Source organism: Desmodus rotundus, chromosome 1 (genome assembly GCF_022682495.2).
Source record: "Desmodus rotundus isolate HL8 chromosome 1, HLdesRot8A.1, whole genome shotgun sequence".
Taxonomy (NCBI): domain Eukaryota; kingdom Metazoa; phylum Chordata; class Mammalia; order Chiroptera; family Phyllostomidae; genus Desmodus; species Desmodus rotundus.
The window spans coordinates 44,043,322-44,061,361 of NC_071387.1; the positions used below are offsets into that span (position 1 = coordinate 44,043,322).

An 18,040-nucleotide genomic window follows, 5' to 3' on the forward strand; every position below is an offset into this window, starting at 1 on the left:
CTGGGGAAAGGGAGGGAGGCACCAGTGAGAGGCACTAGGGACCCTATCAGGTTCCGGTATTTGTAATTGTCTATGTTTGAAGCTGAGTTGTGGGCATATTACTATCATTCTTTAACTAAATACATGTTTTACACAACCTTTTTATAGATGATAAATTTCACAACTTTGAAAAACAAAGAATCTGTGGAGGACCGCACAGGAACGAACCTCTACTTGCTAAACTGCACTTCTATCACTGCTGGTCAGGATACCCTAATGGCCCTTCAAATAAAAGCAAGCTCTTTAATGTGAGACGGACGGGTTATCAATTTCGAACAAGAAGGAATAAAAAGATCAAAAACAGAAAAGCTATTATTTACCACCCTAACTTGGTATATTTCTGTGCTTATTAATCTGTAAGTAGTTGCCCAATCCTCTCACAGCGGCCTTGAGGTATAGGGACATGTAGTAATTAATATAGAGAGAATGCCTACTAGTTAAGAGTCGCTTATCTCCCTTGCATTTTTTCCTTAGATCATAGCTGTTTCTCCCTTTTAAGCACTTCTAATTTTATTCCTCACATTTTTTTCCCCACTTGGTTATGGTCTTTATCAACTATTAAAATACAAGTTAAGAGTGTGGTGAAGGTGGCCAGTGTGGGGGGCGCCGAGGCTGGGGGGAGGTGGGCAAAGCGGGGCGGGGGGAGGGAATGGGGGACATCTGTATTAGTGTCAACAGTAAATTTTGTTTTTTAAACAAGCTATAGTAAATAAACTGTTGTTATCCCTTCCTCATTTTGCTTGACTTCACACACAATTTTGCTGGGAGTAGGTCTTGGAAACTCACTTCTCATAATCGCAGAGTAAGCAGGAAACTCCGTGGCTTCCCGGGTAATTTAAGAGCCAAACAATTTCGTTTCATTTGGAAAAGAGCTCTGCTCTTCTAGGCTTGGTTCTTGGATGAGCTATTTTAGATGTCTGCAAGACCATCAATGATTTTTTTTTAAATCCTCACCCAAGAGCCTATTTACTGATTTTAGAGAAAGGGAGAGAAAAACATCAATGTGAGGGAGAAGTGGGAAAGAAACATCCACTGATTGCCTCTTCTATGTGCCCCACCCGGGAGGAACCCTCAACCTAGGTATGTGCCCCGACCAGGAATTGAACCGGCAGCCCTCTGGTGAAAGGGGACCTCGCTCCAACAAACTGAACCACCTGGTCAAGGGCCATCACTGAATTTTTAATTAAAATATTTCCAAGGAATGTGGTGCCTACTTCGCTTTCCACAGCAGCTACGTCAAAACATACAATTCTTTGGGATGTCTTATTTTGTGTTGTGTTTGCCTGCTGGCTTTAGCTATTCTGCCCAGCCCGTCCTCTGTTCAGCAGCCTGTCTCCAATAATCAGTGTAGTGCTAACAGCCCCTTAACACTAGTTCATTAAAGGCTTATATTGTATAGTCTTCTGTTTTAACCTCCTGGAGACGTCCGCCTGGCTACTGATTGAAGCAAGGGTTATATTAACAGACTCTGGAGCTCTTAAGCCTCAATCGCTTTACTGAACGCTGAATAAGCAAAACCCCTACCAGTACCGCAGAAAACAAGGTCACGCCCCGCTCGGGTAACTGGACTGGGTCTTTAATAAACCCGCCTCTGCTTTCCCGCCCTCCCCTGCGGCGCGCGCTTCCGGCCGCGGGGGCGCTCGGGAGGTGCTTCTCGAGCCTCCACCAACCAGCGGCTCCGTCGGACCAGCGCGTGTGCGCGAGCTCGCGTTTGTGCGCAGGTTCGAATCTCCGCCGCTTAGCGGTTACTCTCCAACGTCCGGTTGCACCCCCGCGGGGCGAAGGCTGTGCCCGCCGGCTGCGGAGAGCCCGGTCGCCGCCCCTCTCGGGCTTCCTGCCCACCCTCCTGCCGCGGCCTCGCCCCAGCTAAGTCCTCTCCCTCTCGCGCGTGCTCTGCCCCCGCCCTCCACTGCTATCTGCGCTCTGCCTCCCGCGCTGGGCGGCTTCCGCCGCAGCCTCCCAGGCCCATGGCCAAGCGGCGTGCTGCCGAGCCGCTAACGTTCCACGTGCCTTGGAAGCGGCCCCTGCTCTGCAACTTTCCGGAGGAGCCGCCGCCGCTCTGGATCCCACTGGCGGCGGAATCGCATCCCCGGCAGCACCTTGGCGTCCCGGAGCAGCCCCGAAAGCGCAAAATCGGCGCGGGGGCTATGACTGAGCCTTCGGGTTCGCCCAGCAAGCGCCACGGTTGTGGGGAGACCAACGCTCGGGGCAGCGAGGAGGGTGAGGGCCGCGGCTTGGAGACCGGCGAGCCCACGCTGCTGCAGCAGCCGCCCCTGCGGCCCAGCGGGCCGGGGGAGGAGCCCGGGGGCGCCCGGCCCCCGAGGGGCGGTGGCGACGACGGGGCGGGGCGCGCAGAGCCCCCGCGGGGAGACTGGGGGGCCGCACCGCGCCAGGTAGGGGCTGGGGGCTGGATGGGCAGGTCCAGGGGTGGGTGGGTGGGGTCACCATTTTCCCAGGTACTTCGCGCACTGGGAAGGACCTGATCGTCCCCCTCTAGACTCTCATTCATCAAGACCCCCCAAACGGCGAAAAGCTGGGGTCACTGCTTCTGGAATGGACGCCCACCTCCAGGCAACACAGCGGTGGCCTCAGAGCCAACCCTTGGCAGCGTTTTGAGAGAGTCCGACGGACTGAAAGCTCTTCGATAAACCAGGGGAACAGGCTGTCGGGTGAGGTAGACCTGTCCTTGCAGCTTCCGTGCCTTTGTTAAGTGAGAGGGAAGTAGGAGCACGGCACCTCCTGCTAGATTTGTAAGTTTGGTGGAGATGGTGACTGAGCCGCGACAGGTTCAGGCCAACGACAAACGTAGTGTGCCTTCCTTGGTTTAATAATGATTTGTTTCTAGAATTCGTGATTTCTTTCTGAAGACGTGACGAGTGTGATAGCCATCAATCGGATGTCCTTTAGGCATGTTACAGGTCTTTTTATAGAGAGGAAGGGCTTCTACATCTCGGAAAAGGCATCTTTATCAGTAACTGACAGTGTTAAATCTGATCCGAAAAAGAATTGTTGAAAATTAACTTGGGCCCTAAGGTGTATGAGGATCTTTGGAGAGTTCCCCTTCCTTGGTAAATGAGCCTGCCCTATCTCTGTACATCAGATATTATTTGTCTAGGGCTGTGCTGTTCAGTATGGGGACCACTAGCCACGTGAGGCAACCGAACACTTGATATGAGATGTGTTGTAAGTGCAGATACAACTAGATTTCGAAGATGTCAAAACGTTTTATGTTGGTTACACGTTGAAATAACTTGGAGATAATGGATTGAATACAATAGGTTAAAATTCATTTTACTTATTTATTTTAGTTTTTTTTTTTAATATGGCCGCAGAGAATTTAAAAGTTATGTTTGTGGTTGGCGTTGTGTATTGGACAGCTTTGGTCTAGCCTTAGGAATTCAAATTGCTTTTTGGCAGTTCTCTGTTGACTTGAGGCTTTGGGGATCAAAGAAGCAAATACAGGGCTCAGAAATCACGGAACTCTTGAACCATTACATCATAGCCTCTACCTCACACCTCTCCATTGCTGCGAGCATTTTATGCAGAATTTATTAAATACTTTGCCTTCCCTCCAAAAACTAATCGGGGTTCCTTTGGCATGACTTGTTCTTGGTGAAAAATCCAGTAAAATAATGAGAATTTTATAGTTAAGAAAGATCTTTTCCTGTGATTGTGAAATTATCCTTTAGACCAGGGGTGTCAAACTCATTTTCACAGGGGGCCACATTAGCCTCACGGTTGCCTTCAAAGGGCCGAATGTAATTTCAACTCCTGACAGTTAAGGAGTATTACATTTATACAGTCCTAACATTATTTCAGTCCTTTGAAGGCAACCTTGAGGCTGATGTGGCCCTGGTGAAAATGAGTTTGACACCCCTGCTTTAAACATAATCATGAAAAGCGTTTCTGGATGAAATTGTAAATTGTAAAATATTTCTATGCCAAATTTTCTTGGAATTTAGGAAATGAGCCATATTTAGACTTTTTTCTTCATACTGCTTTTAGATTCAAAATTAGCTTGCTTAAAGCCCGGTGATAGCACTTAAATTTTGAAATAGAATAAAGAATTAGAATTTCCAATTAAATTATGCCTCTGCCACTATGAAAAACCTAAAAAAGGTAGTAACCCAGACCTACTGGAAAACTGGTCCCTTCAGACCCCACCCATACATAGCCTTGTCTTTCCTTCCAGAATATACTGACTACAGTGTGCCACAGATTGGTAAGAGGGAAATGTGGAAATGGCAGGTGGGCAAAGAAGAATTTTTTAAGTAAACTGGCACAGATGCCTGCTTAGAATCTTCTAGACACACTTGTGTCTTCCCCCACAGCAGAGACTGCGCCTGGCAGTTCTCTCCATCCTGTTGTCACTACAGGGTCCTGGCAGGAAACGAGAAGGGTTCCTGCACCAGTCTAAGCTCCCTGTTCATCAGCCCACCCCTGCACCCGCTCTCTGGCGGAGGCCCGGAACCCTCGTGTTCCTTCCTTTTCTTCGTTCCTTGAGCTGCTGCTCTTCTGCGTACTTACCAGTAGAGCGAATTTCCTCTATCTTCCCTCTTTCTTGCCTCCAAAGATGCAGGTTTTTTTTTTTTTTTTAAGGGTTTCACAGATAATTACCAAAGGATAAACAATACAGGATAAACAAAAACACAAAGAAGTTAAAAATCTTTTTCAGTTTGTGCTGTACATGTTTGTCTCCCTGGTTCCTTTGCGTAGAATAAGGCTTAGGTCTGCCCTCACTTGGGATCTCATTTAGGAAAAATTTTCCCAAATATGTCCTTTCTATATTGGGGATGCAGTCTAGGCAGAACCTCAGAATATTTTGAGTTTCAGATTTTTTTTACTAGAGAACTAAAAACCAGTTATTCATTAAATACTTATCTTTTCTCATGTTAGTGTCACTTTATGCAAGTTAGTTGCTTTGTCAGTGCTGACCCTTACTATTAAACATTTTTAACAGAAAATGAGCAAAATGTTGTTTCCTAGAAGTGAGTGATTAATGATTCAAATGGCTTTTGGGATATAATAACCTAGCAATATTGAGCAATTACAGTGCCAAACCTTAATTCCTAAGAGAGTCATATGTTTTACTGATCAGGTAAATCAGTAAAACACTTAGGTCAAGATCAGAGTTAGTGGGTAGTGTAAATCCTGGTCTGTCTGGTGGCCCACTTTGTGCTCTTAGCTACTAGGTTACACTGACATCATTAAAGGATCTTTTTTTTTTGTCGTGTTTGTAAGTGGGTAATACGAACTATAGATTCTGTGCAATAGGCAAAGAAACAGATCCTTGCGTTTAACCCTATTTGCTTAAAATGAACATTTTCTTGGCATCGTTTAAATTACTACATTTTCATCCCACTATTAAGAAATTCCATAGAGACTCTTAATTTCCTAAGACTCGGGTGTCCAGCCTTTTGGTGTCTCTGGGCCACACATTAAACAAACGAACGGAAACTGACCAGTAAAGAAAAGGTTTTAAGTAAATTTACATTTTGTGTTGGGCCACATTCACAGCCATCCTGGGCTGCATGTGGCCCGTGGGCCGCAGGTTGGACACCCCTGCAAGCCTTAGTGTCTAAGGCACTGAATGACCTTCTTAATGAGATGTTCCTGTAGACCTGTGCTTTTCTGTAAAGTAGCCAGCCACGTGCAGTTATTCATTGGAAGGCGGCTAGTCTGAATAGTGCGAGAAGTGTAAAGTACTCACCCATTTTGATAACTTAGCATGACAGAAAGAATGTAAACTATCTCGTTAGTTTAAAAAAAATGTTGACTGCATGTTGAAATTATAATAGTTTGGATATATTAGATCAAATAAAATATTAATTCACCTGACCCCTGGGCATCCTGGGCCTCCCTGCCAGGAGCCTTGAAAGAAGAAAGGACTTGGGGCACCTTTTGTGATGAAGAGGCTGAGGATGAGCTCACACCTCAGGAGCCCACACCTGATGTCACCTGGCTGACCCCCAGGCGGTCCCAGCAGTCTCGTCTCATGTATACCTCCCTCCCTACCTCTTAGGACTCGCAAACACCATGGGCAATTTGTGACAAAGAACCTTACTGGAGTCCTGTCCTTAGAAGCTCATTCTATTCTTGAAGCCTGGTCAGCTGCCTGCATGGTGCAGAGGTGCCACCAGCTCGATTTAGCCACCCTCCTGGTTTTGCCAATCACCTTGGCACTAGTTGAATTGTCTTAACTGGAACATTGCCTCTTCATTCCACGTATTTTCCCAAACTTGTCACTTTATACTAGATACGTGCAAATATGTGTTAAGACATACTAAATGGGACATACCCAGTGAGTGCCTTTCAGAAGCTAAAGAAGAGGAGGAGAATTTTGAGTCTTTCTTTCAACCTTTGACTTGCCTGTGGGCCCCTGACCCATAGCTGGGGCCTCCACTGGCTGTCACAAGCACTTTTTCATGATGTCCTAAGAGACATCATGTAGCAACTGAAAGAGGATCAGGAAGTTAGGGCGAGACCACAGTTACGCTTCCAGGGTGCCATGGGGAAAGCAGGGCAGTGACTATGCAGTGAAGTGTTCCTCTTGATTAGATTAAATGCAGTGGATGGTCTGGTGCATATGTGCCTGTTTTTCACTAAGTTATTTCTAAAGCATAATCTGATGTACCAAGAGCAATAAAGCATTAAATATTTTTTACAAAGGTTACTGTAATTAATGTAACAAAGATATGTACTGTATTTTGCCATGTATAATATGTACTTTGCCTTCATTTTCGAGGAGAAAATGAAGATGTGCATTATACATGGGCAGTCCTAATTACATATCTATATGTGTTTTTAATTCTTCTATTTATGCCTGTGTGTTAAAAATGTAACTCTTCCAGAAAGTAAAATGTTACTTTCCAAGCAGTAACGGTATCTGTATGCAAAATAATACCCTGGAATACAATGATTGGCTTTGTTTCTAAATAATAAATAAAAAATTGAATTAAGAAAATGAAGGAATTTTTTCCTGAAAGTCTGGGCCAAAATTACATGCTAGTAGTGAGTGCAGTTATGTAATAGGCTGGATGGCAAATATTTTAGGCTTTGTGAACCACATACAGTCTCAACCACGTATTTTTATTTTTATCTTTGACACCCCCCCCCCCAACCCTTTAAAATGTGAAAAATATTCTTAGCTGCTGGACCATACACAGAGAAAGCTAAAGGCCAGATTTAATCTCTGGGCTCCAGTTTGACAAACGCATTTGTGACCTGATTCTTTTTACTTTTTTTACTATAGATACTAGAAAATTTTTAAATTACATATGTGGCTTCCATTATCTTTCTGCTGAATAATGCTGCCTTAGCAAGTATGAACCTAACATAAAAATAGGCCATAGTAGAACAGACACAGGTATGTAGGCACCCATCTGGAATGGATAACGGTCACCTTGGGGGCCTGTATATAACTCCAGTGCTGCTCCCTTTGCACAAAGTATTTTTAATGCTTTTGAACTTCTGCGCCAATTTTGTACTTTATTGGAACATCAACTTCACTTCATAGTTACTTAAAAGAATTTTACAGCCATTCAGAGTAAGCTGTTAAATTTTTAAGGGGCCAGTACTCACTTGAATTTTATCAATTTTGCTATATTGATTTAAAAGTCATGCCTTGTACCAAACGGTATCTTCATTAAAAAGATCAGTTTGTTTTGCTATTTATATGTTTGTATCCTAATACTTTTTAGAAAGTTGTCAAAATATTTTAACCTTTGACTTAAAATACCAAACCTCAGAAAAAAGACAAAAAATAAGTTTTAAGGTTTGTATGTATTTTTTCAATAAAAATGTCCTCACTGAAAGGTAAAAAATTTCAAGACATTTTATTTGGTTAGAAATGGAAGAAAATCGTCAGAAGTAATATTGTTGAAAGAAATCCTTTTGCCCTGGCTGGGTTGCTCAGTGGTTGGAATATCGCCCCATACACCAATAGGTTGTGGGTTCAGTTCTCAGTCAGGCACATACCTAGGTTGCGGGTTCAATCCCTGGTCAGGGAATGTAGGGGAGGCAGCTGATCTATGTTTCTCACATCAGTGGTTTTTTCTCTCTTCCTCTCTCAAATCAATAAACATATCATAGGGTGAGGATTTTAAAAGAATTTCTTTTAAGAATTAAAAAAAAATTACTGATTTTTAGAGAGAGAAACATCAATTGATTTTTCTACTTAATTATGTTTTTATTGGTTGATTCTTTTATGTGCCCTGACTGGGGCTCAAACCTGCAACTGTGGCTTATGACGCTCCCTGGCCAAGGCCTTGAAAGAAAATCTTTTACATTTAAACTACTAACGAGAAATACTTTCACAAATCTATGAATATGAAAATGCACAGATTTAACTGAGCCCATGAAGTACTTTGATTAGACAGAATTAAAAATGTATATTTGTTGAAGATAAAAGTAAAAGTAAAAAGATACGAGTTTTCTTTTAAAACAAGCAAACTTTATTGAAAAAGAAAACCTCTTTCTAAACATTGACGTACTTTTATTTCTCTTTACTCCCTAAAGCTCAGTGAAGAGTTCTGGCAGTATAACACCTTCCTGTACTGGAGGAACCCTTTACCACCTATTGATCTGGCAGACATCGAAGACGTCAGTGAGGATAACCTTGCGGAAGCAAGGCTTCGGGACAGGGATGGCGCGGGTGAAGTTGACATGGAGTCCTGACAGAGGAGCTGAAGAAGTGGGCTTTTCTGAGATTTGAGACGACATCTCTATATTAATTTATGTATTCCCAAGGGAAAAAATTATTTTCCATGCTTTATGTGATTTCTTCCCAAACCTGAAAAGTGAGGAAAGATTGTTCTAAAGGTAAATGCCCGCACTCACTACGGAAACTCCCAATAGGATTTGTCAATGGTATAGTGCATTTACAGGGGAAGTATTTTATGTATGTATTCTAAAAGAAAAATTTGTGCTTAGATTCTAAATTTCAAGATACCAACCTTATAAAAAGGAATTCTGACAGTTTTAGGAATAGGTAGGAAACACTCAAACAGTCCTCTCTGCAACAAATTGTTAATTTGTGGTACATGAAATGAATGTTGTTTCCTAATAACTTAGTATACTCTGTTGACTCTTCTGAGTTGAACAAATACCTGACAAACATCTATGCAAACTTAAACTGGGGAATTCTTTCTGAAAGCTGGTATTGTAAAAAAGCTTTCTAAAAAAATAAAAAAGCTTTCTAAATGTAAACTAGTGGGAATTTTAACATGGGTGGAATGTTAAACGCTACTTTGGGCTATCAAAAATGGATAAACAACGAGAAATGAGTAGGTGCTTCCCCCCTTTTCTAAGATGAGAGGAAAGTTTATGGTATTTCTTTTTTAAAAACATTTTGGTTTTGAATTGCCTTGAGGATGTGGTTTTTATTGCTTATTACTGTAGGCTTGTAGTTCTCAACACTGGCAACACATTACAATTCTTCACCTGGGCCCCTTCTCATTTCTCATTGTTCCGATGTGGGCCTTAGATATAGCTATTTCTCTAAGCACCAACCATCCTTCCTCCCCACCCACCCGCTTCCCGCTCCCCTAATGTGCAGACGGGTTTGAGGACCACTAGACTAATGGTAGTTTTTCCTGTTTAAAGGAGATACTTAATTTGGACTGAAGCAATGCCTGTTAATTAGCTTTGTTTTCATTTCACCCTGTTGATGGCTTTGTTACAACTAAATTATTGCATAGTTACTATTTCATTGTTAAATAAAGTAAGCCGTTTGTGTTTGAGTTATATGAGTATCAGTGATTAAGTTAATTGTATTTGAAAATGTTGGCTTTGTAATTGATTAACTTTGTATTTTTTTGTTGTTAATGATACTAGATTTAAAATTCAGGAAGGATGATAAATGCCAATGAGAGGGGAAAAGACTGCTTTGTGTGTGTTGTAGGATTTAAATATGGGTTGGCAATAAGAGTATTATGGAACAGAATGCAAACTGTGTAGTATTGTGGTTAAGAGTTAAGGCTTTGGAGTCAGATGTGGTTCAGTCTTGCACTGCCACTTTCTACCTGTGTGACATTATCTCCAAGCCCCAGGTTCCTCTGTTGTGAAATAAGAAACAATAAATAGTATCTACCTCAGAGAGACTTTGTTTATTGTCAAATAATATACTAAGTACTTTACCTGCATCATCTTGTTTGTCTCCTAATACCCTTATTGTAGGTACAAAAAATAATTAGAATACATGTATTTCCTGTAGGTGCTCTTCATTCTACTTTAAATTGCTACTAGATATTTCAGTGTAAAGATTGGAAATGAAGGAGTAGCAAGGGAAGCAAACAAGTGGCGGCAGCTATGGAAGTACTGTGGAAAAAAGTAAAGTGGTAAACTTTCGCCCCTGCCCCCCCACTGTCCTGTTCGACCTGAGGGTAGAAAAGTGTCACTGCTATTCCTGGTTCCACAACGGTGCCTGTCAGAGAGAAGACGGTCAATAAATACTAATGAGTGAATGGGCATTCTTACCTAGGCCGTTTCTTCAAAGCTGTGTATACCAAAGTTCTGTTGCAGAAAAATAGGGGAAAAATTGGAAATATATATTACAAATTTATTATAAAAACATTGCTAAATTATTGTAAAGACAAGTCAACCAAACGAACAATAGGAGGTGGTGGTTTACATACTCTGACAGGAAGTCTCGGGACATTGCAGAGTCCGAATGGGAGATTCGAAGACTAGCTCAGATTTTTCAAGCATTGTATGTCAACATTAAACCAAAAGGTAAATTTGGGGAAAAATACTTGTTGTTAACATGTAAGAGGTTTTATATTTCTTTATATATTTTACAAGAATGGAGTATTCGTACCTACGTGTGTGTGTGTGTGTGTGTGTGTAGTAAGATTTGAAATAATTACATTCTTTAAAAAAGTAAATTCAGGTAATTTGGAAAAATTGTATTGTGGTTAATTGAGATGGAAATTTAAAAGTAGGGTTTTTCTTTGTTAAAAGTTGTATACGCTTTTCCCAGAGTCCCTAGCAACATCTTACCACAACGTGATTATAAGAATGAAATTAATAGTAATAGAATGCTGTCACGTGGACATGGGAAGAATGACTTCAGACAACTCCTTCAGGGTTTATGTCAAAAACCTTCAAAATTGATAAACTACATTCAGATTTCACCATTGTCTAACTAACTTTTTCTGGCCCAGGATTCAATCCATAGTCACCTGTTACATTTAATTTTAGTATCTTTTTAGTCTCCTTTAATCAAGCAATTCTTTGTAATTTCTTTGCCTTTCATGACCTTGGTATTTTTTGAAAAGTTATTTTGTAGGATGGCCCTCAATTTCTATTTGCTTGATTTTCTCATAATTAGGCATTTTTTGGTAAGAACTCCACAGAAGTGATGATGTAGCCTTTTCAGTATATTACACCAAGAGGCAGAGGCACTGATGTCAACTTGTCTCATTACTGAGGATTGTAACATTTGGTTAAGGTGGGGTCTGCCAAGTTTTTCTATTGTATAGTTACTGTTTTCTCGTTTGTAAGTAATTGTCTTCTGGAAAGATCCTTTGAGAATACGTAAATACTCCCCTCATCATATTCTGCCCACAAGTTTTAGGATCTGATGATTCTTGCCTGAAATACTTATTACTCTGGAATATGTCAAACAGTAATTTTCTATTTCCAGCATCCTTTTTACATTTATTAGTTGGAATTCTAAAAGCTTTCCTTTCACGTCCCCCTTCTCTTTATTTAATTATGTATATCTGTATAGACTAATGTAAATATATTCTAAGAGTTACAATCCATTATTATTATTTGGTTGCAGGAATTATCCCAGATTTAGCCATTGGGAGGCCCTTCACATTGCCTCTTGTGCTCTCCCCCCTTTTAAATGTATTTTATAACTCGTGTGCCTACTGGTACCGATGACAGTGCACTCCTGTATTTACAAGGTTCACTAGTAGCTGTGCAACACTGTTATTTACTAAACAGTTTGAGCGTTGGTATCCTCTTCAGAAAATGGGGACATTAATACCCACCTGAGAGGAACAGAGTAAGATAAAATAAGGCTGTGAAGGCTGTGGGGAACCCATAGTGGGCCCTCAGCAGCTTTGCCCTTCCATCACACTCCTCGATACGCATGTTTTCACTCTTTCTGATAGCTGATGCAGACAGACCTGAACTATCCGTGATCTCTGAAAACACCTGAAGTTGATTGAGAAGACTACTTTGAAAGAATTTTAGCTCTTAAATTATTTGGAGTTCACGGACCTAAATAATGTTCTAGCAATTTATATGTATTAATTGCTGTATCTTGCATCCTTTTGATAAGACCCTGTGGTGGTAAGAATTCTAAGACGGGCACCAAGATTCCCAGCCCCTGGGTGATGCGGACTCTGGCGCACGGAGGCTGTGTGTTGTGGCTGCGATGAACAAATTCACATGGACTACAGAAGTCCTGCGGGGAAAAAGGGACGGCATGGCCTCTCTCTAAGTAAGAGAGGGCCCTGACCCCTGCCCGGACAGGCTTTTATTGCTTTTCTGGGTACATTACATCAGGGTGGTCCTCATTTACTTTGCACAGGTTCGCTGTAGGTGATTACCTTTTACAGATTACAAAGGAAAGAATGTTGCTAATTACTTCAAAGAAAAGGATGTTTGCAAATGCAAGGGGAAAAGTGATTGAACTGGTTACACTCCATACTTACGAGGTTTAACTCAGATTTTAGGAAGTTACTTTAAAGATACGCAGTAAACATTTGCTGTCTCAATTCAGGGTGAGGGAGTTTTAGCAAAAGCAAGCTTCATAGCAGCCTAGGTACAATGCAGGACTGATTCCCCACGGAAAAACTAATTTGTGGGCTCGGGTCCTGTGTGCCGACACTCCCCACTGGTTTTCTGGTCAGGGGCTGGGCTACAATCCCCACTGCCACACGGAACGGTTCTCTATACCTGGTGTAACACCAGTTCTATCAAACACTAATACAGTCACTACTGTGAATAATTTTGCAAATGTAATCGAAGTCCCAAGCCAGACATAGACCTTTTCTACTCTGTTTACCTTTATTTCTAGAGCCTAGGAGAATGCTGATGCTAATAGGCAGTTGATAATTATATACTGAATGAATAAATGGATATTTTTCCATTTATCTTGCCTGAGTACAATGAACTTTGCAATGTCAGACTCAAGTTTTTCAACTCAGGGAAGTGTGTATATTTTTTTTAATTTATGTATTTAATTTTTACATATTCATGTCATTTCTTTTCCTCATGGGATAACTTACTTACAAGTAAGGCCTCATATCTGTCTTCCAGATCACTTAGATTTTCTTTCATGATTTCCATCTTTTCACTGCATTGTGAGATATTTCTTCCAGTTAATATTCAAAGTCTACAAATTTGATTCTCAATAGCTACCAGACTTATTTTTTAAAATTATCTACTGAACTTGTTTTTAAAAAATTTGCTTTGAAAAAAAAAATCTGCTTTGATTTTTGTCCAAATATGCATGTTTTAAAACATAATGTGTTTTTGGTCAAGATGGTGGCATAGGCAAACATGGCTGGCCTCTTCACACAACCACATCAAAATTACAACTAAAATATAGAACAACCATCACTCAGAACCATCAGAAACCAAAGTGAATGGAAGTCTGACAACTATGGAATTAAAGAAACCACATCCATCCAAACTGTTAGGAGGGTCAATGATGTGGAATAGGCTGGTCTCTTACCCATGTCTGGTAGATAAAAATTTGGAAGGGATATCTCAGGAGCGAGCAGGCCCAGCCCCACACCAGTACCCACAGCCAAGGGCTCAGGTGCTAGGAAGGTAAGTCCCCACAACTTTTGGCTGCAAAAGCCAGTTGGTTTTGAGTAAGTGGAAGAAACTTATGGAGCCCCAAGCAGTTCCTCTTAAAGAACCCACACATAGGCTCACCTACTAGACTCACTCCCTCTGAGCTCCAGCACCAGGGTAGCAGCTTGAAGGGCACCAGTGGCATACTGGGCAAGGCTGAAGTGTCTGGCAATGGGGGGAGCAGCCATTGTCCTTTTGCTGAGTCCTTCCCCCACAGAGCCACAGAGCTGGCAGGCAGGTATCATATTTGAGATTCCATCAACCTGGCTAACACTGACCAGCCTTGGAGATCCCCTGAGACTCTGTCCCACCCAGCTTATGGGGCCCACCCATGCTGCTTTTCCATATGAATGGCTGGTCTTGGCTCATGCTTCACAACTTTCTAAATCCTATCAAACAAACAATAGCTGACCTCAGTGAGCTCTAGGCCTGGCACTGGCAGTGGCAGATTACCTTCACAGCTTGGCTTTGCCTGGAAATCTCTAAGCCCAGCACAAGTAGCAGCCATCTCAGATTGCTTTACAGCTCAGGAAGGGTGGCCTCAGGCAAAACACAAGTGGGGGCACCACCTGAGAAACCCCAGGGCCAGCGCACCCAGTGGACAGCTGCAGACCATGTTAGAGCACCACCACCCTGCCCCTGCACAGCTGATCTTCCATGGAGGGCAGACGTTGGTGATAAGTGGTCACAGCCAATCCTTGCAACTGACTGGCCTGGGTAAATCCCTCCCTTTGATCTACCAATAGCAAGAGGAGGGTGTACTTAGCCCACACAAAGGGCATACCTCAAATACCCAGCTTAAGTGATAGGGGAGGCTATGGCACTGGACCTACAAGACACCTACTACATTAGGCCACACTACCAAGACACAGAGTCAAAGCAGCTCTACCTAATACATAGAAACAAACACAGGGAGGCTGCCAAAATGAGGAGACAAAGAAACATGGCCCAAATGAAAGAACAGATCAAAACTCTAGAGAAAGAGCTAAATGAAATGGAGAAAAGCAATCTATTAGGTACAGAGTTCAAAACACTGGTTATAAGGATGTCAAGGAACTTAGTGAGGACTTCAACAGCACAAAAAGAAGAAAGAAAGAAAGAAAAGAAAGGAAGGAAGGAAGGAAGGAAGGAAGGAAGGAAGGAAGGAAGGAAGGAAGGAAGGAAGGAAGGAAAGGAAGGAAGGAAAGAAAGAAGGAAAGGAAAGGAAAGGAAGAAAGAAAGAGAGAAAGAGAGAAAGAAAGAAAGAAAAAGAAAGAAAGAAAGAAAGAAAGAGAAAAAAAAAAGAAAAGAAAAGGAAAGAAAAGAAAGAAAGAAACAGAAAAAAAGAAAGAAGAAAACCCAGTCAGCAATGAAGGATTCACTAATTGAAATAAAGAACAATTTACAGGGAAACAACAGTAGAGTGGATGAAACTGAGAATCAAATCAATGATTTGGATTATAAGGAAGCAAAAAACAACCACACTGAAGAACAAGAAGAAAAAAGAATCCCCCCCCCAAGATTAGAGTAGTATAAGCAGCCTCTGGAATAACTTCAAGAGGTTCAACATTCACATCAAAGGGGTGTCTGAAGGAAAAGAGAAAGAGTAAGAAATTAGAAATCCATTTGAAACAATAATGAAAGAAAACTTCCCTAATTTGGTGAAGGAAATGGATATGCAAGTCTAGGAGCACAGAGTCCCAATCAAGTTGGACCCAAAGAGGACCATACCAAGACACATCATAATTAAAGTGCTAAGGGTTAAAGATAAAGAGAGAATCATATAAGCCACAAGAGAAAAGCAGAGGGCTACCTACAAAAGAGTTCTAGTAAGATTGTCAGTTGATTTTTCAAAAGAAAATTTGCAGACAAGAAGTGGTTGGCAAGGAGTATTCAAAGTGATGAAAAGCAAGGACCTACAACCAAGATTACTCTGTCCGGCAAAGCTATCAATTAGAATGGAAGGGCAGATAAAGTGTGTGTTTCAGCCCATCAAGGCGGGGCAGATCCACTCTCACTTCCAGGAGATGGAAGAAAATGTGTGGAGCTGTGGGGATGCTTGACAGACCTTTATTCACGGGTGGGCGAGCCACGCACGCTGCAAGCTGCACGTCTAACTAGTGAGAAGCCCCCACTTGTTTAAGTACTAGAGGGGAACAAAGCCGGAAAAATGCCGGAATGTTACATAACATAATATAATTCTGTGCATGCGAGCCCACTTCATGTTATGGGAACAGTTTATCAGACCCAGTCTCAAGGCTATGAGAACTCTAGTTATCAGGCCCTTCCAAGGCTATGGGAACACTGCTCCCCTTAGTTACCCAGACACCTGGGTGGGGAAGCCAGACTGCCTTCACTGCCCTTACAAAGTGCTTTCCAGACAAGGTAAAGCTAAAGGAATTCATCATCGCCAAGCCATTACTACATGAAGTGTTAGACTTATTTAAGAAAAAGAAGATCAAAACTATGAACATTAAAATGATGACAAACTCACAACTATCAAGAACTGAATCTAAAAAATAAAAACAAAAATAAACTAAGCAAACAACCAGAACATGAACAGAATCATGGGAATGGGGATCATTTGGAGCGTTATCAGGTGGGAGGGAGAAGGGGGAGAAAGGGCAAAATAGTACAGAGATCAAGAAGCATAACTGATAGGAAAAAATATAGGAAAGGGAGAAGCCAAAGAACTTACACGCATGACCCATGGACGTGAACCAAGAGGAGGGGATTGCTGGAGGGAAGGGGTGTACCAGGTGGAGGGGGGCAAAGGGTAAAAAATTGGGATGACAGTAACGGTATAATCTATCATGAACACTTAAAAAATAAAATAAAAAACAAAAAAATCTACTTTTACAAGGCTTATGACAACACTCTCCACCCATTTTGCTCTCCTCAGAAGCAATCACTTTCAACTGATTATTTTGCTTTATAGCTCCATATCCTGAAATAACATGCTTTTATAGTTATTTCTTGGCTAGCTTTAGATATTATGTTTGACACTTCACACAGAACCTGAGGATTTAACTCTCTTTTACAAGCCCACCACGTATATACACCTCCTTCCTCACGTAGAAATATTATACCTCGGTTAGTTCGATACTCAGGACTTGCAGCATTGTGACTATATAAATGCTGCTCACAGTAAGTTATGTAATGTACTGTGATTACTCTCCCTTATCTGCACAGAAAGGAGAAATATACTGTGATTATTTTTTCCTGGAATTAATAATTTATTTTTATCACTTGTTTCATTTTTATATATTTACTGGGGTTTTAAACCCAAACTCTCCCCAGATTTGAAAATGATTGTCAGCATTTCCTAGGAATTTTATTATTTACAACTTACTGAAGAAATTTTCCCAGGCCCGCTCAATTCTCTCTGGTTACTTCCTGGGCCCGCTGCACAGCTTTCCTCTTGGGCTCTCCTTTTCCCCTGCTGTCCTGTGGGTTCTCTTTATTCTGCCTTGTATTGGATCTCCTGTTCAATGAATACCAAACTTTGCTAGTCTTGATTTACCCCTTTGTTTTTATGGAGCCAGTTCTCCAGTGGCTTTTTAAGAAGAGGAACATGGGGAAAAGTTTTGGCATCTTGAACAGCTGAAAATATCTTTAACTTCACAATTTATAGTCTAGCTGGATTTGTTATTCTAGATTGAAAATAATTTTTCTTCAAAATTCTGCAACATTGGACCATGGGCTTCTAGCTTCTACTATTGCTGTTCAGATAGCCAACGGTCTTCTGATTCTTCAGGTTCTGTATGACATTTTTCTCTTGAATGTTTGTAGGAGTTTTACTTGTTGCCGCTGCTCCAGAATTTCATGATAATTTGACCCTTTTCATCCTTTGTGTTGGGTGCTCATTAGGCTTGTTTAATCTGAAAATTTAGGGTCTTGTATTCTAGGGAATCACGACTATTTGGAACCTATCATTTATTAACATTTTTTGACTCTGGTTTTTCTCTTTTCTATCTTAAACTTCTTGGGCTGCTTTACTAAATAGCTTAGCTTTTCCATCCTGTTTTTTACATTGTTGTCTTTTCTACTTCCTGAAGGATATTTTTTCAACTTTACCTTCCAACCACCCTACTGAGTATTTTTATTTCTGCTACCACTTCTCATTTTTAAGTGCCTTTGTTTGTTCTCAGAATATCCCCTTTAAAATAACAATCTTATTATTGTTCATAGATTCAATATGTTC

General features: G+C 41.4%; 1 protein-coding gene across 1 annotated transcript; it reads left to right on the forward strand.

Annotated features, from left to right (window-relative positions):
* Nucleotides 1-1,686: 1,686 nt before the first annotated feature.
* On the forward strand, nucleotides 1,687-10,133 carry C1H9orf40 (chromosome 1 C9orf40 homolog). Its single transcript, XM_053923711.1, has 2 exons — nucleotides 1,687-2,432; nucleotides 8,557-10,133. The coding sequence occupies exons 1-2, from the start codon at nucleotides 2,007-2,009 to the stop codon at nucleotides 8,713-8,715; spliced, it is 585 nt and encodes a 194-aa protein (XP_053779686.1). The 5' UTR covers nucleotides 1,687-2,006; the 3' UTR covers nucleotides 8,716-10,133.
* Nucleotides 10,134-18,040: the final 7,907 nt, after the last annotated feature.

Bases quoted from the DNA above. Each gene is read 5' to 3' on its own strand.
- C1H9orf40 (XM_053923711.1), top strand. From the start codon at position 2,007: ATGGCCAAGCGGCGTGCTGCCGAGCCGCTAACGTTCCACGTGCCTTGG. The intron at 2,433-8,556 runs GTAGGGGCTGGG...TACTCCCTAAAG, and splicing joins GGGGGGCCGCACCGCGCCAG to CTCAGTGAAGAGTTCTGGCA.